General features: G+C 34.7%; 1 protein-coding gene across 1 annotated transcript; it reads left to right on the top strand.

Moving 5' to 3' along the window:
* The first annotated feature begins 8481 nt into the window (after window positions 1-8481).
* Window positions 8482-16533, top strand: LOC105339789 (peroxisomal acyl-coenzyme A oxidase 1). The gene is made up of 14 exons (XM_011445511.4): window positions 8482-8678; window positions 10013-10175; window positions 10706-10866; window positions 11123-11230; window positions 12002-12121; window positions 12524-12639; window positions 12935-13104; window positions 13523-13685; window positions 14077-14267; window positions 14603-14755; window positions 15114-15219; window positions 15309-15455; window positions 15550-15756; window positions 16079-16533. The coding sequence occupies exons 1-14, from the start codon at window positions 8570-8572 to the stop codon at window positions 16154-16156; spliced, it is 1992 nt and encodes a 663-aa protein (XP_011443813.3). The 5' UTR covers window positions 8482-8569; the 3' UTR covers window positions 16157-16533.

Here is a 16533-nt window from a genome sequence, read left to right as displayed (position 1 = left end):
TTTTCCCGAGGTGCAGGGAACAGCTCAGTATGATCTATTGCCCGAGGCCAACGGCCTCGGGCAATAGATCATACTGAGCTGTTCCCTGCACCAAGGGAAAAAATTCAGGTCTATTGACTGTTCAAGCATTAAATAATTGTTTTATTACCTAATTCCCTCTTTTTAGTTTTCGGGGTTTACAATTTGCATATTGCAGATGGTTTTCGTGCCATTATGCAATATACTAAGATTTTTTTTTCATCTTTTACATGCACAAAACCTGTTGCATGCATTACAACATCTCAATTTAATATTAGTTTACACAAAGAAGGGAGAGTCTTCAACCCATCAGATTTTAAATAGTCTTTTACCTTATTTGATACTCCATTTTGATAACATTGAATTTGGTTTAACCAAGTACTAAAAACAGCGTCTATGTACACTCTAAAAAAAGTTTTACTTAGTAATCATTTTTTACTTAAAATCATATTAATAAGTAATAGGTAATTACTTAACATTTACTTACAAATTTAAAACAATTACTGAACTTCATGTCAATTACTAAATAAAAATATTTTACTTACATTTACTTAATGTGTAGAAATGTTTTACTAAGTAATTCCTTTTTACTGATTATTGTTATGAAAAAAGGGACAATCATTTACTAAAAACAAAACAAGATTTACTAAGTAATTCCTTTTCTGATATTTGTTATGATAAGGAACTATCATATACTTAACATGATTTACTAAGTAATTCCTTTACTGATATTTGTTATGATAAAGAACTATCATATACTTAAAGCAAAAAAAAAAGACTTACTATATAAGTATATTATGAATTATATAATTCTAAGATAGTCTCAATAAAAATTTCTATTATTACGAAAATAAGATCAACTTTAATCGCATGATGTTTCATTACATTAAAGGCAAAATGACCCCCCCCCCCCCTTCCAGACCCCACGTATTACGTGAACACCAACCTGTCTGTTCTTTTGTTGTGCTATATTCTTTTTTCCTACGTTCAAATATCAGTTAACTTATATTGGAGTGTCTAAACCGCTTGATGTTGAATCATGAAGATTGAAGAATTTTTTCGTATGCTGTTCAGTGTTTGTTTCTACTTTTACTTTTGTTTCAATGTTAAGCTACGCGCGCGCTGATTGGTCGATCAATAGCTAGCCGCCAATTTTCATATTCGATGCTGCCATGTTGTCTGCCATCACCGAGATGGTAAAATGAATGAAAATAAGGGAATAAGGCTGTGCACAAGGTAAAAGAATGATTGTCAATGGAGTGTTTACTTTTGGAATATCCACGGCTAAACAGAGGACGAATATAAGTGAATGAATCGAGTCTCAACACCCAAGGCCACTGCATGCACCATCTCGTGCATGATCATGAGCACGTTTTTGAAAAAGTAAGTGAAGTAATGAAAATATATTCGTTGAATTGCAGTTTAAACAGTTATTGGAATATAAAACGAAAGACTGTGATCTTTTATAATGAGTTTACACTGGCGTCGGAAGCAAAATGAAAGTGGGGGGGGGGGGGGGGGGGGGGGGGTAGACTAATCCTCAGAAAATTGAGGGGAAAAAAAGTGGGGGGGGGGGGGGGGCTGAACCCTCTATGATGCTATGTCCCTAATGATTAAGGTCTAACTTTGCAAATTATGTGGAGGGGGGGGGGGCTAAGCCCCCCCCCCCCCCCCCGGTTCCGACGCCTATGGTTTAACAGTTTAAGGCCGTCCCTATGACAATGCCGGGTGTCGAATCAAGCAAAATGCTCGTTATTACATCGTTGTGATGCATGAACAAATAATTTAAATTCAAAATTTATTTAAACAACGCCAAATTTTGTGAATTATCATTACATAGTGTATAGGTACATTTTATATGACTTACATTTTTATTACTTAAATAAAAGAATTCATGTTCTTCTCACATAGTCAGAGTTATTAGTGCAAATTTGTAGCTATATTGATTAAAAGATCAGTAGATGGAGTAAGTATATATATATATGATAGACTAACTTGTTTTTCTTAGAAACTGCTTTTAACGAGGCCATGCTCCGGGATCATGAAACTGTCTTAAATTTAAGTTAGAATTTTGTCTTAAATCTAAGATTTAGACTTAGTTAAGATTGCTTACTTAAGTGGATCACAAAACGATCTAAGAAAAAACTTAGCTAAGATTTGTCTTAGCTAAACTCCATAGTAACTCGCGCGATTTTTCGACAGAATTTGTTAGAAGTGGAACTCTTCTTCTTTTGAAGATTCCTATCGGCTGCATCGTTAACATTATCATATATCACAAAGTTTAAAAAATTATATTTAAAAGATGCTTCACATAAATATTAGCATAGTTTCTTACTGGATAACATATCAGTCGTGTTTACACACTTTCACTTTAACAAAGGGAAATAACTTCAATAGCCAGTGCACAAAGGGGAAAAACCTAGACTATAAATAGAAAACCCGAGGACGAGGGAGCAACCTTTTTTGCTGATCATTTCTTCTTAAAAATCCAACGAGGGTCGCCATTTTGAACTTACATAGTAAGAATCTATAAACTTAAGTCTGCCTAATAGCAGTCTTAAGATTTAAGACAATATTTCAGACTTAACCCTAAGTCATTTTTTTGTGATCCACTTTAAGAACAATCTTAAAATTTAAGTGCAAATTCATTGACTTAAGTCTGACTTAAAATTTAAGACAGTTTCATGATCCCGGAGCCAGGTCTAATTTTTTCTGCCCTAGATTTTTGAATGAAATTTTTTACAAGAATTTCTACTGATATAATTATTATTTTAAGATAAAAAAATAAGACATATACCATACCGTTTGTTTAAGGGGTCATCTCAAAGTTTGTTAATTTTTAACATAGGACCCTATGGGATTTTGCTTGAAATGTACCAAATTTGCACATTTTTTAAACTTCTGCCCTAGGGATTTCTTTTTCTGTTCTACATATTAAAGTTATTGCAAAAAGGCATCAAATTGTCAAATAAAAAAAACCTTTTACCTTCTGGTTTGTTCCGGGGGTTTTATCAAAGTTATTTTTTGTACGCCCAATTTCCCATTTTGTCAGATAATGGCTATTTTTTATTTGACAAAGACGGAAATGGTGATCTTTATTGTATTATTAAAACATTAAGACATATTTAAGTAATAGATAAATATATAACATCACATATTAAGGGTAATTAATATAAAATACATGGTTAATATCTTGAAATATTTGCATTTCCATTGTTCTTCCCACTGTAAGCCCATACGGAGGAGCTGCAATTATTTCTCTATAATCGCAATTGCTCTGTCAGTATACTATGACGTCATAAAGGTGTAACGTTATATATACTTTTCCATGACGTTATAGATTTAAACCACTATACGATACATCATGTGTTTTTCTCCATCTCCATTAAAATTGACGCATTTACATGTAATATTAAAACATGTTTTTGATAACAATTTAAAGGAATTACTGTTATAACATATCATTGATTCTGTTAACAAATCTATGTGAATTAAAAAGATACATTACAGTCTGAATGTTTACTTTTGATGTAATAGCTAAATGTCAAGGTCTAGGCTAATACAGGGTATTTGCGAGTGGTAAAATGCAAATATAAGTAATAAACAACGATTATTTAGTGAACATGGCGTTATGAATAGCAACTGCTCTGCTGGCATATTTGCCAACAGAGCAATTGCTATTCATAACGCCATGTTCACTAAATAATCGTTGTTTATTTCTTAAATAAATGAATTAAGCGATATTTAGGCGGGTTAAGAAAACGTGACAGAGGGTTAGGCTTGCTGAACCCTCTTCACTTTTTCGACCCGAGGACAAATATACCTTATAATTCGAGACATTTATGTTTATTCCACAATATAATATCAATTTTACGCATCAAACGAGCTATTTTCAACAAATTTCGCTGAATATCCTCAGTTGAAACTATCACGCCATGGCGTCAACAAAGCAAAAAGATGACGTCACAATACAAATGAAACGCTGCGCGAAAGCGTGCGTACTCGTTCTGTACTTGGCCTCGTTAAATTTGAAAAAAATTGTGCTAATATGAAATCCATTTATCTTCCCAATAGGTGTCTGCTCTGGTGACCGGGTTACACAGACCTAAAGAAAACCTTGCATGAACAACTAACTCACTAATTTTATGATCAAATGATGCAAACAAAAAAGAGTGAAGACAGAATCTGTGTAAGACTAGGTAGAAAAGCATATAAACAACAGTGCTGAAGTCTGACCATTCCATTGTGGACATTATTGTGATATTCGGCTATTTGTGTGATATTGTTTATGTGTGAAATTATATCGGAGAGCACATACAGGAGACTGTCATAAAAAAGACATCAAGAATGCCTTTAAAGATTGCTGTGATTAATTGTAATATGACCAGTGACCTTGCAGGGCTTAATTGTGAACTATATGGTTTGAACTTCGCTCATTGTGAACTTTTGTCCAAGTCCATTTGTGCATGCATGTTGTGATCAAACTGCATTCAAGTTTATCAATCTGCAGCAACAAATCATCACCAATTGGTTGAGAACTATTTGTCGAATTTCATTATGGTTTGTTCATCAATTTTGTATTTATTTTTGAAATTTATAAAATGTGCAAAATTTTAAAGTTGATAATTTTAACTTGTGTCCAACTCCTTTATCTCTAATTTTTAAACATCTTTGTTAATCACCAGTAGAAGTTATTTGTAAATTGATTAAAAAGCATAGTACATGTATGAGTAACTCATTATTAAATGATTATAAGTGTTTATTAATTGTCTTTATGCTGTAATATCTTAAAGTTGTTATGTTTATCTGTAAGCTTGCGGCAACCGTTTGTCGTAAATTTGCAGCAAACTCTCTGCAAAATTGACGTTGCATTAAAATTTTGTACAAATTAACGTCATTTTATTAATTAATGGGCCTTATTTTCTGATTTAAGTTGTTAAATATAAAATTATCTGGAATTTATTTAATTTCTTCCTAGGTACATGTATATCTATTTTTTCCTTATTTTTATTGTTTTTATATGGTTATTTATATTTCCGTGCATGTTTGAATCGTTTGATTGTTTACAATGTACATATAGTTGTGAGTCATTACGTATTTTGCCATGCATATCCTGCAAAATGTTTAAAAATGCAATGTTATGTTAAGGTACATGTATGTTATACAACTAATATTTTGGTTGTTGTGAACGAAACGAGAGAATTTCCTTTCAAGTGTATAAAAATGTGAAATACGATTTTTCTATCCATTATTTTTTTTTTTCAGTAAAGCTTTAAATTGCAATTATTACCAACAGATTTTCTATATATACTGTAGCTTTTTTAAAGAACTTTCTTATCTGGAAAATTAATTGCAATGCTTATGATTGCTTGAAGTAATTACTGTTTTCTCTCAAGTGCACATTTGTTGTAAATCCAAGCTAGTCAAATTAGAAACCTTGTACACATAACATTTTGTTAGCCAGTTTATTTATATGTGTTATGGTATTACAGATTTATTGATTTACACAGTTGTCTGGTGTTTTTTTTTCCCTAAAATTTTCTTAGTTCAGTTATCAGCGAGTGCAAGGAAACAGAATTTTAGACGTTCAATTTTTATAAAACAATGTTATGTAATATTTGGAGAATGATATGTCTACAACAAGTAAAAAACAAATGGGTAAACCATATTGGTATGAAATAAGTAAATTATTTAGATATAAAGATAAGTATTGCTATTACTTAATTATAGAATATTTTAAAATAATGAATTTGATTACTTGAAATGAGAATCATATTGAGTAAATAAATAACAAGTATTTATATACATTTTAGTAATTGCAAAAAAAAAGTAAATAGTGAGTAATAAATTTGTCTACTACAAGTAATTAAATTACCTATAACAAACCATATTAGATAAACTAATGAAAATAAATGAATTTAATTACTTGAAATGAGAATTATATTGAGTAAATAAAAAACATATTTATATGCATTTTAGTAATTGCAAAAAAGTAAATAGTCTACTACAAGTAATTCAATTACTTATAACAAAATGATTTTGATTACTTAAAATAAGTATTAAATTGAGTAAATAAATAACCAATCTGTATATACATTTAAGTAATTGAAGAAATGATGAGTAAAATAAATCATAAGTAATTGTATTAGTGGTATTTACTAATTACGATTCCAATTACTAAACGAGATTGCCTTTTACTTGCTATTCTGACTAATTGTATTACTTAATATTTATAGTTTTTCTAAATTCAAATTCTTATTTTAAAAATGTATAGTAAAACTTTTTTTAGAGTGTAAAGGAATGTACATTCCCTGAGAACTATCGAAAGGATGTAACATTAACATACCCGCGTTCTGAAATACGTTGCCGGTCCAACAAATCGCAGTCTATTGACCGGCGGTCCAATAGATCGCAGTCTATTGACCGGCGGTCCAATAGATCGCAGTCTGTCCAATAGATCGCAGTCTATTGACCGGCGGTCCAATAGATCGCAGTCTATTGACCGGCAATTCAAAATAGACGCAAATATTTAATTTGTAATAAAACAACAAAATCCTTTTGATTAGGTAATAATATATAATATGTGCGTGGTAATACTGAAAATAAAATAGATACTTCATTTAAATTGTCTAACATGAATGAAAAATGTCAGTGGAGAAAAATATAATTTAAAAAAATCAGTTTGCAAAATAATAGAATGTAACATATGTTACGCATGATCTTAGACCAACTATCAGTCGGACAAAGAAAAAATCAAACAATTTAATGAACATTCAAGACCAATTTTATTAAATCAAACAGATAAGTGACTTTCCGCACACAATTTAAAGTCATCTGACAGAATAGAAATGACATATTGTCCCGTACATTACTGGCAGCTTGGCTATTGTAGACACTCATCATTCACTACATGCACAGGTGCTTGTGGACTGGACCGTGCACTACCCCCCTTTCTATATTTTTTATTCAATTTTTTAAAAATTTCTTTTATTAATTATCGTTAACAACCCCTTATGTATGTCTCCATATAAATAATATGATATAAATATCACGACTCTGTGGCATTTTCAATCTAATTAAAATTAGACGTTCTGAATCCGCTACCGCTTCTCAACCTGTTTGAAAAGCGGTAGCGGATTCAGAACGTCTAATTTTAATTAGATTGTAGCATTTTATATTCACGCGCGTTTCCCCTAACGTTTTATATATAGGGGAAACGAGTGTGAATATATAAAATGCCAGAAAGTCGTGATATTTCTGTTATTTTTCGATAATTAATATAAGAAATTTAAAAAAAAAATTGGAAAAAATATAGAAAATGGGAGGTTAGTGCACGGTCTAGTCCACAAGCACCTGTGACTACATGCACTGTACTTGTTAGGGGAAATAAACACACACATTTTTAATCCAAACAATCATTGATACATTCATACCAATGTCTATCATTTAATGGGCTGTCAGTTGTTTACAATAAACTTATTTTTACTAAATTCATTTTCTTAAACTTCAAAACACACTTCTTAAACTTGTGTTTCCTAATTTTCAATAGATTTGAATTGATGTGTTTATATCATATACAACCATGATACATATAATATGAAGATATTACTTTCAATCTAAAATTTTAATTATAATCTACATATTATTTCGAATGCAACATCTCCCAAGGCTGTCGGCATCTCTGGAAGATCACAAATTTCACAGTTTTTAAAGAAGATGGGAGTATATTTCTTATAAGGCGTGCAAACTACCACATTAGTAGAGATAAGATACCTGAAATATAAAAATATCAACAAATTTGATAATTCTTTCAAAACATTTTTCCAAACAATTATTCATTAACATACAGGTCATTGATTTGTACTTGGGATATATTGATTTGAATTGGTGTATACCTACCTTAATCTTCAAATAGTGTCATTTTTCAGAACGTCAATGCCTTTTGTTTTATCGAGAGCATCTGTGCTCCATAGTTTTGACATAGTTCAATTAAGGTATGATGAAAAACAATTCATTTTCAGGGAACAAATGGGTGGATGACCCACTATACTTAAGAAATATCATTTTGCATACCAACAATTGACTGTTTTAAGAAATTGATACAAGTCCGTTAACTCGTAGTGAAAGTCACACATACATTTAAACAGCGTGCTTGCCTAAAGAGCTCCAGATGTTAGGTAACCTTATAGAACTAAGCATTATAGGATGAGAATTGAGGGTTCAGTAGCAACAAAACTTAAGTGAATATTTCTTCTGTGTAATATTTATAACTAAACTGACCAAGTGTACAATTACAGTTGTGCTTTTACAAATTTTTATAAAAATTATCTTATCTTAAAAGAAATATATTTTAATGTGGAAAAAACAAAATTTTATACAGACATTACATGTTTGCTCAAATACATGATACCAATTTGTCACCTGTATTAAGTCTACATTTTGTTTAAATGTTTACTGCACTATCAGCGTTCCAAATTCTCACCCGGTGGACAAGTTATAAGATACGACAGGTTGAGTGGACGCGCCTGTCGACCGTTCGTCCTCGATCGACATGAATCCTGACTTAGCTCAAGAGAGAAGAAGGGCCACCTTCGACCCCGAACAAGTGACCAGCCTGCTGTACAGGGGACCTGAAAATGTCCGCAAACGTCGATACTTACGTACGTACAGTGTATATGTTTTGCTTACTCGCTTACTCGCTTGTATTTTCCGTTATAGGCTACACGTCTCTGTGCCGGAGGGAGGGAGGGGATGCTACATGTAGTTTTCATAGGCGTCAGAATCGAAGGGGGGGGGGGGCTTAGCCTCCCTACGTTTTTTGCTAAGTAAGATGTACCATAACCATAGCCCCCTTTTTTATTTTTTGAGAAGTCAAGAAGCCCCCCCCCCCCCCCCCCACCGTGCACCCTTACTTTCAATTTGCTTCCGGTGCCACTGGTTCTAGAGTTTCGACTGTCATTGCTATGGATTTATAAAATTAATGTATGTACAGTAAGGTAATGATGATTAGACAACTTTATCCGACTCCTTGAGCATTCAGACGGTATAGAAACCTAAATCTGTCGGTCGCTTTTATACGACGGCGTATAAGTGTCATTTCGATTTTAAATAAATACCCAAATAAAATCTTTTGTACGAATTTTTAAATCGTTTGAACGATTTTGAAAATTTTCCGTTGGTACGATGTAAAAAATTGTTTGTACAATTTTTCAAATAGTTTGAACGATCTAGAAAATCGTTTGTACAATTCAAGAGTTCGCCCCGGCGGAAATTTAATGTGCTCACGAAGCGAAACTCATTGCTAGGTTTAGACTATCGATGTTTTGTTGGACTAATTCAAAACAGACAATTAAAATCCGTTAATATAATTTTTAAAAACCTTTGAACGATTTGAAAATCATTTGAAATTTGGAAATTCGTTGTACAATTTTAAAATTTGCATGTATGATTTTAAAAATCGTTTGACGATTTAGAAAATTATTTGTATGATTTTTTTAGTCGCTTGAATGATTTAGAAAATCGTGTATACGATTTAGTTCCGTTTTTACCATTTAGAAAAAAATGTTTGTTCGATTTGGTGTACTTTTTGAGCAGATTTGACCTGATTAAAACCTTATGCAAAACTAAGACGCTAATCTTGATCAGATTTTGCGTATTTTAGATGTAGGAACTTCATATAATTTATTGATACATGTAGTAATAATAAAATTTGATGCGACATTTTTAAATCCAGCAGACAAACTGAGTAATGCATATGTGCATGATTATTGAACGTTAAGAGCTACCATAAATCTAGCCAAAATTCTTAGCCATTTAGACGAGGATTCGTGGCCTAAGGTACATGTATACGTGTGTATATACAGGGGGTTCTAATGATGACTATGATACCATTTCCCACCTTTCCTACACGTACTCTTTTGCATCTAGAAAAAGAGTACATGTAATATGCAATAGTAAGCATGTGAACATTTTGTGGATTTTTTTTTCGCACTAGAAAATGCAGCCATTCAAGATCAGGTACTTCGTGGGTCCAAGCCTTGGGCTTTCCAGAGCCGAATTGAACAATATGAAACAGCGTTGCAGATGTTTATCTACATGATGAAGAAATTGGATGAAATGGGCGTTACCGACCCTTTGGAGAGAATGTATTACCAGGAGTTAGTATGGCCGGTTCCTACAATGAATAACTAATCAATATGACAGCAAACTGGGTTTCCTTTTGTGTGAACAGTATCCATAATCCATTTGTCAACCCTGAATTGATAAACATGCAGAGAAATGGAATACCCTATATGCAAAATTCTTTGAGAAAATGACTAAGTTCAACGTTCAACAGCTGGTATTTTCTTTCCATAAATTATCAGAAATCAAAATTCAAGTAATAATTATCCGTACAATAGGGGTACCCTTTTGGCAACCGCTCGTCGACATTTTCACCATTTCAATAATCGGATTTTTCCTTTGAAAAACACGGTTAAAAAGTACTTTTCTTAAGTAAAAAAAAGAGTAAGAAAATTGATTTCAAAAGCATTAAAATCAAAGGTTGTACCTGACCGTTTGCATTTAGTAAATATTCATGAATCAGAATGTGACTTATCACCTAATCCTCAGCGTTCCGTGTTTTTTGCATTATTTAAAGCTGAAATGCTGTTACTGTAATTAGTTAATCCATTCCTTGCTTTTCCAGGGCGGGTGCTCCCCATTATTACAACCCTATGGCCCTTCATACGGGTATGTTCATCCCATCCATAGAAAAACAAGGAACCAAAGAACAGAAGGAAAGATGGCTGCCCATGGCGCGGAGTCTCCAGCTGATCGGCACCTACGCCCAGACAGAGATGGGACATGGTGAGATTATAAGATTAAGACTAACATCAGCTTTAAGTTGCTACTGAGCAACAACAAGTTACTAGGATTATTTTTGCCGTTTATACAAGAGACGAGACTTATGCGGAGATCGATTTTACTATTTCTATATATGATAGGCCCTTTTTCATTGTAACGAGGTAATGTCATAGATTCGTGATTACGATTCGTAATTTGTATATTAAATGAAAAAAATAAGGATTTGATGGTGAACATTTGTACTTTTGATGATTTATAGGGACCTTCATTCGAGGACTGGAGACCACTGCTACGTATGACCCGTCAAGTCAGGAGTTTGTACTCAACTCCCCAACGGTCACCTCCATGAAGTTCTGGCCGGGAGGATGTAAGTCGCCCCTACCCCTTATACAGAGTTAACTCCATGAAGGGCTGCTGGGAAGATGTATGTCGCCCCTACCTCTCCCTTCTACCCGCCTTCACACCCCCCCCCCCCATAAACAGACTTTACCTCCATGAAGGGCTGGCTGGAAAGATGTAAGTCGCCCCTAACCCTTCCTCTTACCCACCTTCCCCCATACACAGTTACCTCCACGAAGTATGGCCAGGATGATGTAAGACACACCCAACTATATCCACTTACAAATCATCCGCTGTCATCTATATGAAGTACTGGCCTGACGGACGTAACTCACCCTACCTTAACCTTACCCACCCACCTACTTGTTTACTGTGAACTGTTGTGCTACTTAGGGGCACAATAAGTTCTGGCCCCACCGTCACCTCCTTCTTTTAGTCAATGCTCAGCCTCATGTGTGAGTATTGTACTTACATTTATATGCACTTTTCTTGAAGGATTTGAGTTTGGGATCAGGTTGCACTGAAAAGAAGATTGATGAAAAGAATGGCACAAATGGCTATTGGTTCAATCGTAAAATGCAATTTCAAATTAATTTATTTCCATTAAAATCTATTTCTGATGATATATATGGTACAATTTTTCAAAAGCACGATTTCTAACTGTAGCCTATTTGAAAAAAAAATGTATATGATCTTGTGAACAATGATGTCTCAGTTCGACATCAGAGAATAACCGTTCGCGAAATATATACTTTTATAAGTCATATTTTGTGATACAAGTTGATTGTTTGATACACAGTGGGGAAAACGTCTAACTGCTGCCTCGTTATGGCCCAGCTGATTACACATGGGAAGAAGAGGGGGATCCACTTATTCTTCGTACAAATCCGGGATCTGAAGACCCATCGACATATGCCGGGTATCGATATACTAGTACATTGTAAAATACTTTTATACTACACTGAAATATTCTTTAAATTTTTCTATCTAGAATTGATGATCCATCTGATGAGTAGAGTTTGTTGAAAAACAAGTTCGCTCGATTATATTCGATGCGTTTACCAGTGTGTGTGTGTGTGTGGGGGGGGGGGGGGGGTATTTAGTTTTTATGTTCGATGCGTTTACCAGTATAGGGGGGGGGGGGTGGTTGTTTAGTTTTTCTGTTTAAAAGAAAAACATGGCGATTTTATCCCGCGATGTATTTGGAGGTTAATTTTATTTTTAGAATTTTATTGGGAAGGGATAGGGTTAAAATACATATGAAAAAGAATTATCAAATACACCTTTTACCGCATTGGTCATGATTTAATTTTGTTTACAGGAGTCGAGTCGGGGGATATTGGCCCCAAATTTGGGTTCAATTCCAACGATAATGGATATCTCAAGTTGAGCAATGTTCGAATTCCCCGGGAAAACATGCTGATGCGACACTCCAAGGTTAGAACCCCGATGCGTTTATTCAATCAATTAATGGGGAAAATGGGTTTTGGAGGTGCATGAGGGCCATTTATAGAGTGCTCATTTATAGAATGCTATATTCTCCGTGAAAGGCATAGCTCCTTATAAAGATGTAAGAAAATAAAAATGTTCAAAGCTAAATATAGGGAATTTTCTTTTTTACTTAATAATTTAAAGCTATAGCAATCATATCAAAGAATGTAAGGTCGGTCTGATGTGTAACTCGTTGATCCCCAAGCCTGCTTTAGCTGATACTCACTGAACTGTATTATAGGTCTTAGAGGACGGTACTTACGTCCCCCCAACCAATCAGAGGATAGGGTACGGTACTATGGTGTTTGTCAGGGCTCATATCGTCACAAACTCCGCCCGGGGATTGTCGAAGGCCTGTGTGATAGCGATCCGCTACAGCGCCGTACGTCGTCAAACGGAAGTCTCACCAGGGTGAATAAAACGGGGTTAAATCAAAGATCCTTTATCATGTTTATACACAGCACACATGTACATTTGGGTAATAAGAGGGATCTGCCATTTGATGTAAAATAGAAAGAAATTCTGTAATATTAATAGCGTGTGCAGAAATTGCAGTCAACAAAAAGATACGTATTTGCCCCCCCCCCCCTCTTCAGTAAGTAAATGCGATTTTCATTCATTAGACGTTTTTGTTTTGGCAAAGTTTTAAGGGTTAAAATGGCAGAAACCCTATGCTGAAATTGAGCTAGATAAACTCAAAATATACACATTTGTGAGATGTAATTTTCTCAAATAAAAAAATATATTTAGTTTCTAGATGGACCTTAAACGGAGGTAAATTAAAGACTGGAAAGGCAAAATTAAGTAAATAGACATTTTGATCGTTTAGAGGTCCGGAGGCCCAAATTATTGACTACCAGACTCAGCAGTACAAGTTATTTCCCCTGCTTGCCACGGCATATGCTATGTACTTCACTGGAAGGTATGCCGAGGATTACTATGAGCAAATAGCATCCGAAATAGAGGCCGGCAATCTGGAGTCGTTAAATCAGGTAGCTAGCACAACGCACGTGTATACGTGTACCTGTTTACAACTGTACCGTGCAACATAATACATGTAGAACCTCTTTCAATAAAGATATTTTTATCAGTTTTATCCATGACATCAAACTCAAATCTCAAGTTACAAACATCACTTAAAGTCACTACAGTAAACTTTGGTCATAGAAATGTCCATGGGACCTGTGAAATTGATTCGGTTTATCTACAAATCGTTACATGTACATTCGTGTAACAAACGCGTAAAATTGTATAATTACATATAATGTACAAGAACACTTAAAAATATGTCAAATTGCAGAATGTAAAATATTACTAACTATATGCTCATTGAAATAATCTATAATATAAATCAATACTATAAGCCTCCCTGTTTGAATTCAGCTGCACGCTGTATGTGCGGGGTTGAAGGCCTTCAGCACGTGGGCCTGCACTGCAGGGATAGAGACCTGTCGACTGTGCTGCGGGGGTCACGGTTACTCCCACGCCAGCGGGATCCCCAAGCTCTACACCTTCTACACCCCCGGATGTACCTACGAAGGGGAGAATAACGTCATGATGCTCCAAGTCGCCAGGTATTTTTATGTTACATCACAGGGGCATCATATCCGCTCTACACTCTATGACATATATATAAATAATGTATTATTTATATATGTGTCATAGAGCGTAGAGCGGATACGATGCCCCTGTGGTTACATTAAATTACCTATAGCTCTCGATCCTGATTTTTTATCGCTGCAAAATTAATATTTTTGAATTTTAAATAATGGTAACATAGTTTTTAACCAAAAATAATTGTTTATGATCTTATTCACACCCAAATGAAAATCAGATGTGCTTCTTTCGATTCTACTTCACCGAGAACAAAGTGTACTTCTTGCCAATGCATAAATCTCATTTGTTACAGATTTCTTATGAAAATATATCCTGATATAAAGAGGGGAGGCCCGATTCACGAATTCGTGCAATATCTGGGGGCGGATCTGACTCAGAAATCGTGTATGACTGAGGAAGTGGCACTGGGTTGTTTACTGAAGGCATTCCAACATCGCGCAGCCAGGTGAGCTAAATGATTTAACTGTAAATCATCAATATGGCACAGCTTTTTGACAACTATGGAATCATATATGATTGTTCGTAGTCGTTTATTTAATGTCTTATTTTGGAATTCATAGAGACCACATTCCTTGCACTTTTCGATCTTGCGAACTTCGTTTTTAAAGCAATATTGAGTTTAAAGAAGTCACCAATGCAATTCAGTGCGTTCCCATGAACCTATAGCTACATTCTTTTTACTAGTACCCATGAACATTAGTCACCACGGAAATAATATAATCAACAGTATATACAGAGAGTAGGTACATGTATATATGAAAGGAGATGCTATTGGTACATGTATATGATTATATCTTTTGTAGATTGCTCTCTGATGCAGCCGCTCGCATTGAAAACCTTGTGAGATCCGGAAAATCTCGCCAAGAGGCGTGGGATGCATCGACAGTCGCCCTTACGTGGGCTGCAAAGGTTGTATGAGCTTAAAGTAGAACACATTTGTAGTTTGTTAGTGTAAAAGAAAATAACAATTAATAGCATTTTTGTGGGGGTTTTTTCAGGCTTATTGCCACACCTTTGTCGTCAGAACGTTTTCACAGATAGTAAGTGATGCTGCAGTCGACAAGAGCACAAAAGACGTCCTGACAGCTCTTTGTAAGCTCTACGCCATTGATGGAATCATTGAGAACTTGGGAGAATTCATAGAGGTGCATGTTAATAGAGAGCCCCTTTACAACTGTAAGATTTAAACGAACAAATTGCAAATTATTAAACTTTTTAAAACTTATTTTGCTTACAAAGGATGGGTTCTTCAGTCCTCATCAAGTGTCCTTTCTGAAGAACAAACTGGCCGACCTGCTAGCTGAGATTCGACCAAATGCCGTGGCCCTCGTGGACGCTTTTGACTACCCGGACAAAACCCTGGACAGCTGTCTGGGTCGGTATGACGGCCAGGTGTACCCAGCCCTGTATGAGTACGCCAAAAACTCGCCATTCAACGAGCAAGAGGTAAGGCAGGTGTACAGCTTATGGGTTATGTTTAGGGACATGCAAATGTATCTCATTCTTGCAGTTTGGCATCAACATCATTGAAGTTCAATTAAGCCTTTTAGTATTTAATTACCATGTGCAGTGTACAGTGTTCTGAATATATTATTGTCGTAGTCTTACTTTATTTGGAAACTTTTATATGTCATTGATTTTTCTTAACGAACTTGAAAACAAAAAGAAGCGACAAAAATGAAACTATATATAAAGAAAAAAAGAAAACATCTTTACTTAGAGCTGCATGCTTTGACATTTTCTTATATTGAAGTGATGAATTTTGTAGGTTCTGGATTCTTATCACAAGTTTATCAAGCCAGCCCAGACTGAACAAAGCCAACGGGCCCCAATGGCGCGACTATAAGGTTCCATCTCAAGGAGATGAACAGTTTAAAGTTTGCATCAAACATGCATGTATTAAGGGTACAGCAATCAATAATAGCCCCTTTCAATGCTGATACGGATATACACTTGCATTATATATACAGTGTCAGAAAAAGGGATTTACTAATTAGCGTAATTGATTGAATTTTATCATTCCAATGAAAGTTATGGACAACACCCTCTGCACGAAGCTAGTCAGTGTAGCCATTGCAATCAATGCAGTACTGTACAAGTTTGAATTCAATTAGTTACTTTAATATGTATTTTGCTCAAAATGGCACTTTTGGGGCTTTTTAACAAACATTTTATGCAATGTGGTCTTATCAAACCTATTCAAGTAAAACATGAACAAAATTA

This window comes from Magallana gigas, chromosome 5 (assembly GCF_963853765.1).
Source record: "Magallana gigas chromosome 5, xbMagGiga1.1, whole genome shotgun sequence".
Classification (NCBI taxonomy): Eukaryota; Metazoa; Mollusca; class Bivalvia; order Ostreida; family Ostreidae; genus Magallana; species Magallana gigas.
The sequence above is the reverse complement of the archived record's forward strand: the minus strand, read 5'-3'. Positions and strand labels throughout refer to the sequence as shown.

Bases quoted from the DNA above. Each gene is read 5' to 3' on its own strand.
- LOC105339789 (XM_011445511.4), top strand. From the start codon at position 8,570: ATGAATCCTGACTTAGCTCAAGAGAGAAGAAGGGCCACCTTCGACCCC. The intron at 12,122-12,523 runs GTATCGATATAC...TTTTGTTTACAG, and splicing joins GACCCATCGACATATGCCGG to GAGTCGAGTCGGGGGATATT. The intron at 15,757-16,078 runs GTAAGGCAGGTG...TGAATTTTGTAG, and splicing joins CGCCATTCAACGAGCAAGAG to GTTCTGGATTCTTATCACAA.